The sequence below is a fragment of the Nicotiana attenuata genome, chromosome 2, assembly GCF_001879085.1.
Source record: "Nicotiana attenuata strain UT chromosome 2, NIATTr2, whole genome shotgun sequence".
In the NCBI taxonomy this organism is placed as follows: domain Eukaryota; kingdom Viridiplantae; phylum Streptophyta; class Magnoliopsida; order Solanales; family Solanaceae; genus Nicotiana; species Nicotiana attenuata.
In genome coordinates, this window is record NC_031990.1 from 86905596 (window position 1) to 86921756 (window position 16161).

General features: G+C 35.3%; 1 protein-coding gene across 2 annotated transcripts; it reads right to left on the reverse strand.

Moving 5' to 3' along the window:
* On the reverse strand, window positions 5082-10233 carry LOC109214341 (phosphomethylpyrimidine synthase, chloroplastic; the record flags this gene model as incomplete). Of its 2 annotated transcripts, XR_002066163.1 has the most annotated exon segments (6): window positions 5082-5562; window positions 5714-5817; window positions 6174-6856; window positions 7525-8351; window positions 9181-9308; window positions 9919-10233. XR_002066163.1 is itself a non-coding variant. In XM_019378251.1 (5 exon segments), coding segments are annotated over 4 exon segments (1951 nt in total), but the record flags the coding sequence as incomplete, so codon positions are not given.

The window sequence follows — 16161 nt, forward strand, 5'->3', positions numbered from 1 at the left end:
TTGATGTAAGAAGCAAGTAACAATAATAGTAGCAAGTAACAGTAACAGTAACAACAACAACAGCAGTCTTAACTCCAGTGTCCGGTAGTCCCAGCTACCAAATTTTCTCAGAACTACACTGACCTGATTCCTTTATAGCCAAGGATATGTAGGCAACCTCGGAAGCAAGGTTCGGTAACCTTTTTCACAAAAAAAAAGCTTTCATTGTAGTGATGTGTGAGCAAAATAATAGTCATGGCATTCACTTTTCTTTGCACGAAAACTCTTCATGTTCTCGAGCAAAGAGGAGCAGCTGTAAATGCCTAATTTTTGCTTTTTCTTTTTCTTCTACATTATATTATTTTTTTTATTTTGTAGGATTATTATATGTGTATTTGTAGATTTTGAATTAAGACTTTAGTTTAATTAATTGTCATGAGGTTCAAGGGATTGGGTTCCTTTATGTTTCATCCAAATTGGGTTGAATTTGAGGCAAATTGGCGGCCCAAATCAGCCAACCCAGTCCAAATGTTGGCTTGCCAAGACCCAGATCAAAACGACGTAGTTTCAAAATAAAACTATGTCGTTTCACTTAATGAAGCTGAGAACAAATCTCATCCATTCAATCCAACGGACCTCATTTCATCTCCCTTTCCGAATAAAAGGGCTAAAAAATCAGATTTTTGGCCATTTACCCATACCCTAGAGACATCTCTCTTCACTCTCTCACCTTCTTTCAAGCCGTCGCCGCCGGTGGTGCTCCAAACACCACCCAAATTACACCGTTCTCTTCATCTCACTACCCTCTCTCCGAATCTAAGCCCCAAACCTTCAAAACCTCCCTCTAATTCCATGAAATCAAAACCCTAGGTAGCCGCCCCTTTATTCCTTCTCTGATTTCATGGAAAATCCAACAACCCACCCCACAAGCTTCACATAGACGTGTAGATCTCTAGGAGATCTACACTTTCCCTTTAATTTCACCTCCGAAACCCGACCACCGCCGTCTGACCCCCCCCCCTCCCCCACTGCCGCGACCGTCGTTGCCACTACCTCATCGTTGCTGAGCCTCTGTTGCAGCATGAGCACGACCCTGTTGCCTCTCTTTCTCTTTGACAAAATGCTGGACTCAACTCTATCTCGTCAAAGTTTGTGTGTTTTTCGGCATTTGTCATTGAGAAAAAGAGGCGTGGAGGTCGATTTGCCATCGAGTTGTGTTGTACTACTGCTTTGAAGCTTGAGCGTTTAGGTCAAATACTAATCCTTCCTCTAAGTTTTTGATTTTCTATTTACCTGCCGTTTGTTTTTAGTTCTGTTATTGTTAATCTGTGACCAGTGATTCGTGTTAGTCTCATTAACGGTCATCGATATTAGTCGTTACTTAATACTTTCGAATCATGTATTAGTTAGTCGTTTACTCTGTCATTACGTTTTGTTTAGTCAATCGGTTTTGTTAATCACTTTTGAAATCCGATTAGTTATTTGTAATTGGCAAAGTTCACTGATATTCTAGTTTGTGATTGATTTTGGTATTTTGCTTTACTTCAAATCTGCTTTTGCGATTGATTTTGGTATTTTGCTTTAGTTCAAAATCTGTTAGTGATCAGTACTTCGTGTTTAGTCTCGTTTTTGATTTCGTGTTTCAGTCAACTCGATAGTTGTTTCATTATCAACATGTATCATGCGTTGCCTTAGTTGTTAAGTTCCAATTTCATGTTCATTATTTCTAGTTTTGTCTATGTTTAAGCTAACTAGTTTAAGGCCTTAACTACATGTTTTGTTTGTTTGTAGTCATTAGGTTATTTTGTTAGTTATGATGGTTCAAGTATAGTTATCTGATTTTGCACCTTTTAGTTTGAAGCAATAGTTTAGTTTGATATTGGTTTGTGAGGATAGTAGAAGGTACTTGAGTGTAGGGCCTTTGTTAGTTTGTTTTTACTGTTCGGGGACTTTTGGGAGTGCAATACTCCGAAATTCTGTCCACAATTGGTAAGGAAAACTGTTCATTGGATAAAATTCTGGTTTTGGACAGATTTTTGGTCAAAAATCTATCATTTTGGACAGATTTTTGGCCAAACAAAATCTATCCCCAGGTCTTTCCTCCCCCTATAAAAAAGAGGAGTTATTTCCTCATTTACGGGGATCTTTTACTCTAAAAAATACACTTCTTATACACTTAGCAAAAGAATACAACTTTGAGAGTAAAAAAGAGCAGTTGAACACCTCAATAGTAAGCTAAAATTCTGAGCTTAGTGAGTGTTTCTTAGAGTGCAAAAACCCTTGAGAAAAATAGAAGGATCTATTGGTCAATTCATGAAGTTGTTAGCTACTAGTTTCAAGCATCCTTGTTGAGTATTCTGGGTTATCTTAACACTGAGTTGTTGCTGTCTTTATTGCTGTTTCTGCTGCTATTCTTGCTCATTCTAGTGTTGTATTTTTATAATCTGCGACCCAGGTAACCCTTGAACTTTGCAATGCAGATTTTTCTATCAAATAATTGAAGATATAGGTCTTTTCAGCTCTTTGGATATGCTTGATGTACCTTACTAGAATAATTGAATGTTTAGCATGTTACCCGTGCTTTAAGCTTGTGAAACTGTAATATTTGGCTTAATATTCAATTCCACTTTACATACGTAGCTAATACAAACCTTCTGCTAAGTTCTTTAGCCAAGGTGAATAAGCATTTTCATTGCCAGAAGCTTTCTCTTTGCCTTGGTTTCATTTTTGAGTTTTGTTACCTTATGAGGACTCTTAGTGCTAAAAATATAACTGATAGTAAAACTTCTTTTCTTGTTTAAGTTGAGTTGAAGTTGAAAAATAGTATATGATATAATGAGTGTGCTAGGCTAGAGGAGAGAACCAATGAAAGAATGCCTTAATGTGCCATTACTATTTTGAACTTCTATTTGGTTGAGCTTAATGCACACAATTTTTCTCAGTTAAATATCTAGGAATTCATGTTCTTTAATGCTTTATTTTTAGCTACATGTCCTAGTTGGGTTTACATCAGTTTTAAGAATACCCCAGGTCACCATCACCTTTTGTACTAAGTTTGCTATCCATTTATCTTTCTTTAACATCAACGCTACCGAAAAATTAATTTTATCAAGTGTAAAGTACTAAACGAGTTTTGGAGTCAGTCTTTTAAATACTAGGCTTCATTATTAAAAATAGTTTTCACTAATGAATTAATTTAAGCGCTAGGCAAATTTTAGGAACAAATGTAGCTTTATATTAGTTTCCGTCATTTTAATTAATAACAACAATAATAAAAATAAGGTTATAAGTAGGTTTAATATTAACTAAGTTTTATACATCGTCTTACCACCATTAAGCTACAAATAGGCATTTTCTTTTACGATAAAGATGAACAATTATTTTTTCCTAATCTAACCCCTATAGTAATTCGTCTTAACTAAGGTAAATAATTTCGTCTTAACAGATATCGGGAAGACTCGCTTCGGAATAAAGACATAAATAAAATGGCAAGGTCGTGAGGACGTCTTGTTCCAATTCTTTCAAGTAAATAAAAGTTTGTTATTTAATTAACTTCGAGTAGACTCCAATTTTGGATACGACGCACGAAATAAGGTCGGGGATACTCGTCTTGGTTAGTATAAGCTAGGGTCAGGGATACTCGTCCTAGTTTGAGATTAATAAAGTCATCAACAATAAAATGGGACATAGGCAAACATGAAAATCAAATAAAACACAGTTTATCCAAAAATTAATTCAAGCCAATTTTAGTCAATAAAAGCGATCGTGCTAGAACCACGGGACTCGGAGAATGCCTTACACCTTCTCCCCGATCAACAGAATTCCTTACCCGCACTTTGTTTTCGCAGACCAATAATAATATAGTCAAACCTTCCTTTGACTAGGGATTCAAACAAAAGGTGACTTGGAACACCCAAAAATCAATTCCAAGTGGCGACTCTGAACAATAAAATAATCCCTACTCAAGTTTGTCACTTTAATTGGAAAAACTCTTTAACTCACAATCCATAACACACACATATTCTTTGCGGGGGTAGAAAAGGGGTGTGACATGTATTATTCAGGGATAGGATTAATTCAGAAAGAAGAAATCTTTGGTTTTGAAAAATTAACCACTAGGGAAGAAGAATACAATGAGATACTTAGCACTGGGAGCGACGACGGCATGGAGCTCATGGAAAATCAATCAACATTGCCAATTCCAGCACAATGTCCGAGAGATATTATTGATAAGTTACAAAGAAGCTATATATGAGCTTACAAATATTAGTATGATAATTTGTAATTGGCTACTAAGAGGCCTAGTTCAAACAGAACCCTTCCTAGAAGGTGGCTGCGTAGATTAGGTGCTCTTCAAAAGAATTATATTTGTATTTGAGATTTGAAAGTTCTATTAATAAAATAAAAGGCTCTAAGCGGTTGAATTTTTTTTATGAATTGTCTTAGTTACTTAATACTTTGAAATTATATTAAATAAATTATAACTCTATTATAAATTTATAATTACTAGAATATTTAATTACAAGTCTTTTGTTTTAATATTTTATAATTCTTTACTTAGTTTTCTAATTTCCGTTTTAACATTTAAGTTTATTAAAATAAGTCAAAAAACTAGCCGTTGCAAACTTTAAAAACTTAGTCATTTTCAAAAAACTAGACGTTTTTTTTTTAAAAAAAATACACTTGAGGTCCACGAACCCGTCCCGTCCCGTCCCATGCCGTTTGTTAGCGGGACGGGATGGGCCAACCATTTCGTCCCGTTTCGTTCCCGTCCCGTTGGACAGCCATAGCGCGAACTATGTGTGCGAAAAAAAGTTTAAAATGTATACATATATAAGATCACACTTATTCTGAATCCATTAACTCTGCATCCTGAATTTTGCTTCTGTTTGCATATGTTACTTCCCTTTCATTGACATCTCATCCGCCATTTGAACGAAAAGTACTTCCCTGAAGTCCACTTTCGTTTTCAATGTATTGCGTAGACAAACATTTGTCATTTGATTTCATGTTGGTCCAACCAAGACTAGACTAAGCATGAGAAAATGGTTCGATTTTCAAGTAGCCAGTAGCTTATCAGAGGCATACAAGATACTATCTTGAACAAAGGCAAATCCAGGATTTTTATTTTGTGTTCAGCACTCGGATTTCACCTACTGAATCCATCATATTGTTTGAATTATGGTTTCATAGTTAAATATTTTCAATAGGTCTTAGCAAGTTTTTTTTTTAGGGGGGGGGGGGGGGGGGGGGCTAACTGTAGTACCTAATCCGAAGAAAGGCCATGCGCCTAACACAGATAAATTCAGGCTAAAAGTTATGAGTTCAAAACTTCAAATGAACCCATAACTCTACTACTGAATACACCCCTGATCTTGAATATAATGTACAACTGGTCCTGGCAAAGGGCAGGATCAGCTTAATTTGAACCATGGAAGAATCTCCTTCCCTGTGCAAGCAACAAAAAAAATGCACACTCCCTACGCAGGAATTATCCTGTTCAGGTTCAAAGGGACTTTCTCAGCCTGTTCAGTCAGCATTATGGCTAATAAGGCCAGGTTTCTGAAGCTGACACAGGCACCCCTGGTGCTTTCTCGTGTCAATAAATTATCGAGGATATAAAGAGACAGAATAGAATAAAATACGCGATTTCTTATTACTGCCAAGAAGAGTACTTTCTTTGAACAAGGCTATTGTTTTCAAGTTATTTAACATACCAAACCTAGATACTTACCTAATACTTGATAATGAAGCTCCTACACCCTCCCTCTTCTTGACTGGCCGATGGAGTGTGATCACTTCAGAAAGCTCTTGATCCAGTTTTCAATCTATGAAGTCCTGCAATTCCTTTCGGTAAGGTAACATGTTGTGGAGGGAAAAAAAGTTCTTGCAACTACGAAAACTACAACAACTCCTATTGGATAACCAGACGTCGAGAAAAGAACATGGCTGCAGAAAAGAAGCCCTCTATTGAATAACCATGCTTTCGTCTCCTACCACTTTATTGTATACTCTATCCAAATGAAGAGAAATTTTCTTATTTTAGATTTAATTAGAGGTAGTCGAAAATAGACAGTTTTTTGTGTTAAGTTGCACGTTAACAGTGGTAATCATTTCTTGGATATAACATATCTCTACCTTTAAAGAACTTGCAGAAACAACATTGTCAAGGGAAATCCCAATGTAACGCTCACCTTTAGCTCTTCAAAGAGTTGATGTAATTTTCCGGCAAGTAGATTTCACCACCAACCTCGCCATGTTGTTCCCCGCTAATGGTTTTCTTTGCAGCTTGAAACTCTGCACTCATAGCATCCATGCCGCGCAGTATGGCTTCCTCTGCGCTTCCATAACCATGAGTTTCTGCATACTTCCTTATATCTTCAGTTATTTTCATAGAACAAAACTTAGGGCCACACATAGAGCAGAAATGTGCCACTTTAGCACCATCGGCTGGTAAAGTTTCATCGTGGAAAGACAGTGCAGTCACGGGGTCCAATGACAAAGCAAATTGATCCATCCATCGGAACTCAAATCTTGCCTTGCTCAATGCATCATCCCAAGCCTGAGAAAGTGGATGACCTTTCGCTAGATCAGCTGCATGAGCAGCAATCTTGTATGATATAACTCCGGTCTTCACATCATCCCGATTAGGCAAACCAAGATGCTCTTTTGGAGTAACATAACACAGCAGCGCGGTTCCAAGTGCGCCTATATTGGCTGCACCAATGGCAGAGGTGATATGATCATATCCAGGAGCTATATCAGTTGTCAAAGGTCCAAGAGTGTAAAACGGTGCTTCATTGCACCACTCTAGCTGTTTCTTCATGTTCTCGGGAATCTTATGCATTGGAACGTGTCCAGGCCCTTCATTCATAACCTGAAATGAAACACAATTTTTGTAACTAAAATTAGCAAGGTAACTCTGATATTCAGGAGAAGAAATAGTCATGCAAGGAATTGGGTTCAAGCTTTCCCAGCCCCTTCTCATCAATGGACTCCTGACGTATTAGAGAATGTGTTTTCTAATTTTGAAACAAAACACCCTCAGACTGTGCATGAATACAAATTTTAAGGAAATAAATAGGAAAAAGAAAACATAACTTTAAATTAAGGGGGAGGGGAAGAGTGGAGAGAAAAGGAGAGGTACATGACATTGCACTACAGAATCAAATAATATCACTTTGAAATATGAAAGTGAAAAGACGCACACAGAGTTCGGACATATAGGCAAATTAGTGTTTGTTTTACAATTTGTCCATTATTTCAACTTCAACTTGAAATAGGGAACATGAGTTGAAAAACTGGTTTAAGGAGTATTTGAAGTGAAATAATGGTTTTTCACTCTCAGAACTTCAACGTTTATCCAAGTGAAATTCGTGTCCAAATAGAAAGAATACTGTTCTGAAGAAACTTCTTTTCCAACAACAGAAGAAGAGATGGTTTTGTTAAGTATACTATAGATAAACACACTTGAGCTAAAAAAAATACTTCATGCTAAGAAGTTAATAGGATGTTAACAATTAGAAAACTGTAGGAAATTGTTACCTGTACATCCTTTTCCCAAGCCCGGCGAGTCAGCTCTCCTTGAGTCAAGAGTTCAGCAAACTGAGCAGTGTCATTTGCATCATAAATTGAACCAGGTCTCAGTCCATCACCAATTGATAACGATATATCGTACTGATTACAGATGTCAAGTATATCATCCCAATGTTCATATGCAAAATTTTCCTTGTGATAAGCTAAGCACCACTTTGCATGAATGGAGCCTCCACGCGAAACAATTCCAGTCATCCGCTTCGCTGTCAATGGGATGTACCTAAGAAGAACTCCAGCATGAATTGTGAAGTAATCAACACCTTGCTCAGCTTGTTCAATTAAGGTCTCTCTAAAAACTTCCCAACTCAGATTCTCAGCGATGCCATTTACTTTTTCTAATGCTTGGTAGATTGGCACAGTGCCCACTGGTACAGCAGAATTACGTAAGATCCACTCACGAGTCTCGTGGATGTGACGACCAGTAGAGAGATCCATAATAGTATCTGCACCCCACATTGTTGCCCATTGAAGCTTGTGAACTTCTTCTTCGATCGAGCTTACAACAGCAGAGTTTCCAATGTTGGCATTGACTTTCACTAAGAATTTTCTTCCTACTATCATAGGCTCCAACTCAAGGTGCTTCTTGTTTGAAGGGATGATTGCACGGCCCCGAGCAACTTCTGATCTCACAAACTCCGGATCCATTTTTTCACGTGCAGCGCAGTAAGCCATTTCCTCAGTTATAATTCCCTGCTTAGCATAGAACATTTGAGTGTACCTTGGTCCTCCTAACTTCTCCCTTTTGTCAATCCACTCCTTGCGCAACTTGGGGAGGCCTATTTAGATGCATAATTATTATGTATATAAAAGGATTATGTCCTAAATCATAATGTTATCGTAAAGAAAGTCATTTAGCTAAACGTATCATATGACAGAAAGCAGGGACAACTTTCACTAAAAAGCTTGTCTTCAGAAGTCATATTTGTCAACTCAGCCAAAGAATACATACAAGATTCATATAGGCGAAAAGAAAACGGTGAAAAACAAATGCGGAAAGTAAGAGCTAATAATACAAAAGAACAACTACTACGCATCAATACCATATTAGTTGGGGTCGTCAATATGGATCCTTGCTATTCATGTCGATCCATTTAAACTCGTCTCAATCCAACGTTTAAAAGAATTAGGTTCTATAGCAATAGGAGTTCTTTACGTTTTCTACTAGCATACAAATCTCTAATAACACTAAAGCAAACATTGGACTTAAAGTCAACATACCTACATGACTAAAACTTAATCCCTACTAGTATCACCTATATGGATCTTTTAAGAGCTGATAATATTACATAATTGTTTATGAAGAAAATTATGAGAAAAAAAAATGATGAAAGATGGATGAAAAATCAGGATCAGACAATTCAACTTCCAAGTATTGCAAGTAGACATGTGACAATTAACAAATTAAGCTGATCTATTAATGGGAATAGCATATGAGAGTTACTGCAATCAGAAGCTTCATCATAAGGCAACCTTTTTGTTTAAGCTTATGAAGTATTAAAAAGATCAAAGGAAAGCGCAAGAAGTTAAGTGGATACTAATAACACTATTCTAGACTGTTGAAAATTCTGCACCCAAAGGAAGAAGGGAGATGGTTAGTAGGCATACCAATACGAGGATTTACACCCTGAGGACCACTGGTATCATAAGTGTCAAAATGTGGTTCATCCCCAGAAAGGTGGATACGACGAAATGGGACTTTGAGCACATGACCTGTTTCTTCATGAATAACTTCACTGCAAATCGCACATTCAACTAATCAACATTTTGCGAACAAAAGAAATTGCATGTGTATGTTATCTGTGCTCTCAAGCTCTACATCACCAACTTTTTGAACTCAATTTTCATAGAAATTAAAAGGATTAACAAGATAAAGTTTTCAACATGATGACACTGAGAATATAAAAAAATTCTACATTTTACCTTATGGTTCACATTCATGTGAAGCATTATACTTCATCTGAAAAATAAGGCAGTTACCTACTAAAGCAGGTTAGAACACTGCTAATGCAAAAATTCTTTAGAATGTCAGTGTATATAAGTTAAATCCTTTCAATAACGAAAATCCTTAAGTTCTATACAACAACATTTCCAATCAAAGATTTTGAACGCTTAGCCACTCCACTCAAGATGTCAAAGAAATGTCATATACAGAATCCCTATGTTGCTTGGACTCTCTGAAAATGTCACCGGTGCGTGCCGGATCTTCCAAAAGTAGTGTATTTTTGGAGGATCGATATGGTGCGGCAGCATTTTGGAGAGTCCGCGCAACATAGCTGAATCCTCAATGACTATTGTTATTTAGAAGAACTATATTGGCAAAGACGGGAGGGATCATAGGCAGACCTGTATTCTTTGGAGCTTTTAGGGAAGCATTCTTCAAATGATGGAAGTGGCAAGAAATCAGGAGCATTAGGATCAACTGTGTGCTTTGGCTTCGTCTTCTCTTTGTTAGCACTTGGAGGATCAAAGGTTAATGTTGCTTTAGGGCCGGAGAAAGAATTAACACATGTCTCCCTTTTCCGCGTAACAGCAACTTGCCCTGTCAAATCAAACCCTGGCAAGAAGGAACTGCTTGGAAAATTTATTTGTGGATGATGATTCCCATTCTTGCACAGAAGTGATGTTAAAGCAGTTTGGACACATGCCATATTTCTCCCCCTGTATTAAAGCAATTATGTCACATATTTAGGACTATAACATTCATTCACATATAAGCAGACTGGGAAAATAAACCATAGTTAGAACAACTTATGCTTGTAATGATACAACAAAAAATGAGTGATGCTGCCAGTTGAATATCATAAACCAAAACGCTAAAAGAATCTTGGAGACTTCAAAATTCATAGCTAAATAAGTATCTTCTTTTCATGATGCAAAAGGTTAAGTATTCACTTTCTATGTTCTACTCCTTCTGTTCCATTTTATGTGGCACTTTTTACTTTTTAGTCTGTTCCAAAAACAATGGCACATTTTTCGGTGCATAAAGTATCCCGCATTCACGCAGGGTCCAGGGAAGGGTCGCACCCTAAGAGGTGTGATGTGGATAACCTACCTTAATGCAATCATTAGTGGCTGGAATGACACCTTTCTACTTTTACAAACAATTTACCTTTATACTTCTCGTTTTACCCTTACTATAGCCACAAAAATACCATGGCATACCCAATCAAACACCCCACCTAAAATGAAACAAGGAGTACCAGATTTGGGCACGTCTGGTGCTGACATTCAAAAGTTTATTGGTAGTGTTTCGAAGATCATTCCAAGTATCAAAGGAGAATTCAACATATAATCAACGGGTTCAACTGAACCAATCATATTTCACATAAAGCATAGATATATATATATATATATGTGTGTGTGAAACTAGATCACATGAACAGGGGCGAAATGCAGCTCAGTGTCACCGGGCCGAGTACTTTTGGTACAGATCATAAATTTATGTGTAAAAAATCACGAAAAATGCAACAAATAGTAGATATGAACCCATAACTTTACAAATATAATGGGTTCAATGGTAAGAACGTTAAAGATTGAACCCATAAAATTTAAATCTCGGATCCGCCTCCGTGACATGAAAGCCTCATACATGAGGTAAAACCGAACAAAGCAGTAAACTAGTCTAAGCCTTAACGCAAAACATTTAAGTTATATATACTGATTGTGTCACACATTTCTTATCATCAACATTAATTGGTAATCTGATAAAAATGGTAAACTAAACTATTATTAGTTACAGTTTAGGTGATGAATTTACAGAATAATAGAAGATGCATGCATGAAAAAGATGTATGTATAAGCTTAATACGTAATTATAACAGAAAATTGAGAGAGAAAAACGAACCTCAGATATCTGAATTAGAGCTCTCTGTCTCTCTCTCTTCTCTGTTCACAAGTAAAAGATCAGAAATGAAGTGACTGGAAAATATCAGGAGGAAGGCTAGTTAATGGCATATCTTTTTGTGGTATTTTATAGGATCTCTTTCACCCAATCAAAAGAAAAGCTGACCTGGCTTTCTGATCTGGCCCCACGTACCATGAGATATTTTATGGGGAAATTAAACGGAAATAATCAGTCACAAGGATACCAAATACTCGGACATGATAATAACCATTTATACAACTTTTTAGCGTAAAAATAGCACGGCTAGCCAGTTTTTGGATTCATCATTCAAAAATAGCCAGCATTTGCAAAGTCAATGAAAAATAGCCACTATTTTGCTGCAACTCGAAAAGTTTCAGCATAATATACTGGAAAGTTTCAGCATAGCCACTACTTTGCAGTTGTATGAACTTCCAGCATATTATGCTGGAACTCCAACACGCGAAAAGTTCCAGTATATTATGCTAGAGTTCCAATACACTTATGATGGAACTCCAGTATATACTAGAGTTCCAGTATATAATATACTGGAGTTATACTGGAGTATTTTTTTCGGATTTTGAACAGTGTTTTCGTTCAGATTTATCTTTACTTGAAAAGTGACTAAATTTCGATTATTTTTAAAAATTGTGACTATTTTTGAATAACCACATGTAAATTTGGCTATTTTTAGCTAACCAAATATACTGTGAAAAAAAAAAAGTTGATTACCCAAAAGTGGATGAAACTCCTCCCCATTTTCCATTCTCTCTGTATTCCCAAGTTACTACTTAGAGGGAGCCACATGTCATAGTTAAAAATTAAATGTTGAGATTAAATTACCCAAAGCAAGCTCCTAATCATGGTTAGAAAAACAAATACTTTATCTTACTTGCTCTTAATTTTTTTGGCAATCCCACAATTTTAGGCAAAAGATTATGCAATCCATACATTCAAAGACGATTTTTTTTTTTTCGAACAATTTTTTTTCTTTTTGGAATACGAGTTTTTCTTTATTTTTTACCCCAGTTTTTCTTTGCATTCTTAGTGAGAGGTACTTAGTGGAAACAGTAAAATCAAATAGAATTAACGTATGGTATTAAAATTTTATAAGGAATAAAAAAATATAAATTTGAGATAAAAAGAAAAACTGTTTAAAAAAACTCGTAATAAAGTAGAAAAAAAAAAGAGGAATTATTTAAGTATATATAGATTACATAATACTTTAGCTAGATTTGTGGGACTACCAAAAGTTTTGAGAGCAAATAAAGAAAATATTTATTATCCTAATTATGGTTAGGAGTTTGCTTTAGGTAATTAAATCGAAATCTTTAATTTTTAACTTACCCATACCGGGTGTTTACACCAAACTATATTAGTTCACTATGGTTAATTAATTTAATTAGATGAGAATGCATGTAATTTACCATGGTTAAATGATTGAAGTTCATATGCAAGACACATGTCATATATCTATTGATTTGGTGTAAACACCCGGTGCGGATAAGTTTTTACTCTCTCATCCAAGTAGTAACTTGGAAAAATGGAGAACCTGATGTTAGATGTACCACTGGATATAAGATTAATAGCCCGTTTGACCAAGCTGCAAAAATCAGCTTATTTTGAGAAATGTTTTTTTTTAAAAGTGCTTTTCTCAAAAGTATTTTTGGTGAGGAGCAGTTTGTGTTTGGCTAATTAGTTTGAAAAGCACTTCTCAGCAGCAATTAGTATTTGGCCAAGCTTTTAAAAATTGCTTCTAAGTGTATTTTTCTCAAAAGTGCTTTTGGAGAGAAACTACTTTTTTCTGTTTCTCTTCAAAAATACTTTTTTTTCCTTCCAAAAGCTTGGCCAAACACCTCAATTTTTGGCCAAAAGTGCTTTTGGCCAAAAAAAGTACTTTTGGCCAAAAAGAAGCTTGGCCATCACTTTTGGCCAAAAAAAAAAAGTACTTTTGGCCAAAAAGAAGCTTGGCCAAACAGGCTATAAATTGCTTCTAATTATATGGGTCTAATCCGTACACAAATTCTAGAATATATATATATATATATCGAAATCTTTAATTTTCAAATTTAAGTTTGCTTTAGGTAATTAAATCAAAAATTTTAATTTTTAATTGTTTCTAAGTATATATATATATATATATATATATACACACCTGACACAACTCAATACTTTGATAAGTCACTGCTGCTATATATATATACTTATTTTGGTACATATATATTTAAATTATCTGACCATAGCACTAGTTTCTGCAATTTAATTTAGTGAATGTAGCGTGTCATTGTGTCTAGTACTTTTTTCATCACAAAATGGATGACTAAATTTGAAATATACATCGAAACATTATAATTTTTTATTTAAAGTGGACCGTTGATCATCCTTTCCTTTTAAGTAAAATAGATTTGGAAATACATACAAGTATTATATATCAACTTTTAATTTCAAAAAGATTATGATAAACTAAAGGTTTTTGATTTTATTTTCAAATATTCATAGTGATATAAAAAAGTTAAATTCAAATTGAAGGAAAAAAAAAGAAAAAAATCAAATTGAAGAAAAAGAAAGGTTCATGCATTTGTCTTTTTTTAACAATTTTCAAGTTCCGTCAAGAAAATAATTGCAAAGAATATATTAATTAATGTTAATTAAAATATTATTATTTGGGTATAATTTGAGTCCGTTATATATTTAAGATGATGAAACCGACAAAGCCATGTAATTTTAATAACCTAGTGTATATCACCAAAGGATGTGGTGCAGTGGATAAGACTGTTCCTTCCTTAATCAGAGGTCTCGAGTTAATCCGGATATAGTCGGGCTTCAATGCGGGTCGGATACCGGTTGGGAAACCAAAAAAAAAAATAACGTAGTGTTCCCTTTCACAGAAAAGCACAAGTAAATACCATGGTCCCATCATTGGCCGAAGTACGGAAGAGTAGTTAATTGAACAATTTTCATCAAAAATCTATACTATGTATGTAAGTTAAATATTATTTTGTACATAGATTAAATATTATTTTTGTATATTTATCCTCCCTCAAACAAGAAATCAAAAATATGTGGAAATTTCGGAGTATAAGTGGCATGGATTGAAATACCATTTAAATCTATAGAAACTTTATAAAGGTAGTGCAAATCACATTCTTTATAATTTAATATATTTAAAAAATGTTTAGAAAATCTTTGCCAATGGAAACATTGTTTGAGTCTCTAAATCACATTTCGGGAATTTAATTGAACAATTGCTTTGTCTCCAATTATATATTATATACATACATAAGAAGAAAAATTAAATCTTATAGTAATATTACAAGACCACTCTTATTCTGAACCCACCGATTCTAAATTTTGGACTCACCTCTCCTAGTGGAGTTATTGCTGGTTTAGTAGCTTTGGTGATAGAAACTTTGACACTTACATAGAGAAGAGAAGGATGATAACATTAGGTTAAAAATGACAATGCACAAAAGCTATAAGTCACTGAAAAAGATCATAGACTAACGGATAGTTCGGTGCACTAAGCTCCCGGTATGCGCAGGGTCCGGAGGAAGGACCCGACCACAAGGGTCTATCGTATGCAGCCTTACCTTACATTTCTGCAAGAGGCTGTTTCTACGGTTCGAATACGTGACCTCCTGGTTACATGACAGTAATTTTACCAGCTACGTCAAGACTCCCCTTCCAAAAAGATGATAGACTAGCTGCCAAAATTGATATGATTAAAAGATAGCAAAAAAGTTGAGCAAGATGCTGCGTGGCCACTAAGGTTAGTGTCTCTTTTGTGGTCTTTGGACAGACTATAAGCACTAGTTAATATCAGAAAGCAATAATTGTGATATTTTTGGTGCTTCCCAAAATATCATCACTAGAATCTATTACCTCCACATTTGCATTATGCTATGCAATAGTGGTATTTTTTTTATTTTTTTTTTGTTCTCATTACCAGCCAGAGAAAGATAACCACTTGCCAATTGACACTTTAGAGCTTGTTTTGCACTATGCTTTACTAGTTGAGAGTAACTGATAACCATTCAAAATCACTTTTTAGTTTGAAGCAACTTTTATAAATAAGCATAAAGCAACTTTTATAAATAAGCAGCAGTAATGTGTTTGGATAGAAGTGCTAAAATGCTAATAAGCACATTGATTTGTTTGGTATATTAGTGTTGATTTCGGAAACAATTTCTCTACCTCCACAAGGTATGAATAAGGTATGCGTACGCACTGACCTCTCCGGACCCCACTATGTGAAATTACACTGAGTATGTTACTGTTGTTGTACAAGTGTTGATAAGCAATTTCTGTTAAAATGATTAAAATACCCTTATACACATCTACAAAAAGAACTATATGAATTAAAAACAAAAATCAAGGACAAGGAAGAACAACGAAAATATAATGAAGAGGGAGGTGTATGAGGAATGATATTTCGGAGATTACAAAGACATTAGGAATAAAATAGTTAAATCTTAGTCAAACCAAAAGTTTAAAAGGTGATTTATAGTTTTTTGGCCGATTTTAATTTATAAGCACTTTAAAAGAAAGTGCTTGATCAACTTATAAACTTCTGAGCCGAGGATCTATCGGAAACAGCCTCTCTATCTTTATAAGGTAGGGGTAAGGTATGCGTACACACTACCCTCCACAGACTCCATTTATGGGAATACACTGGGTTCATTGTTGCTGTTATCAACTTATAAACTTAAACACTCGCCCCACCC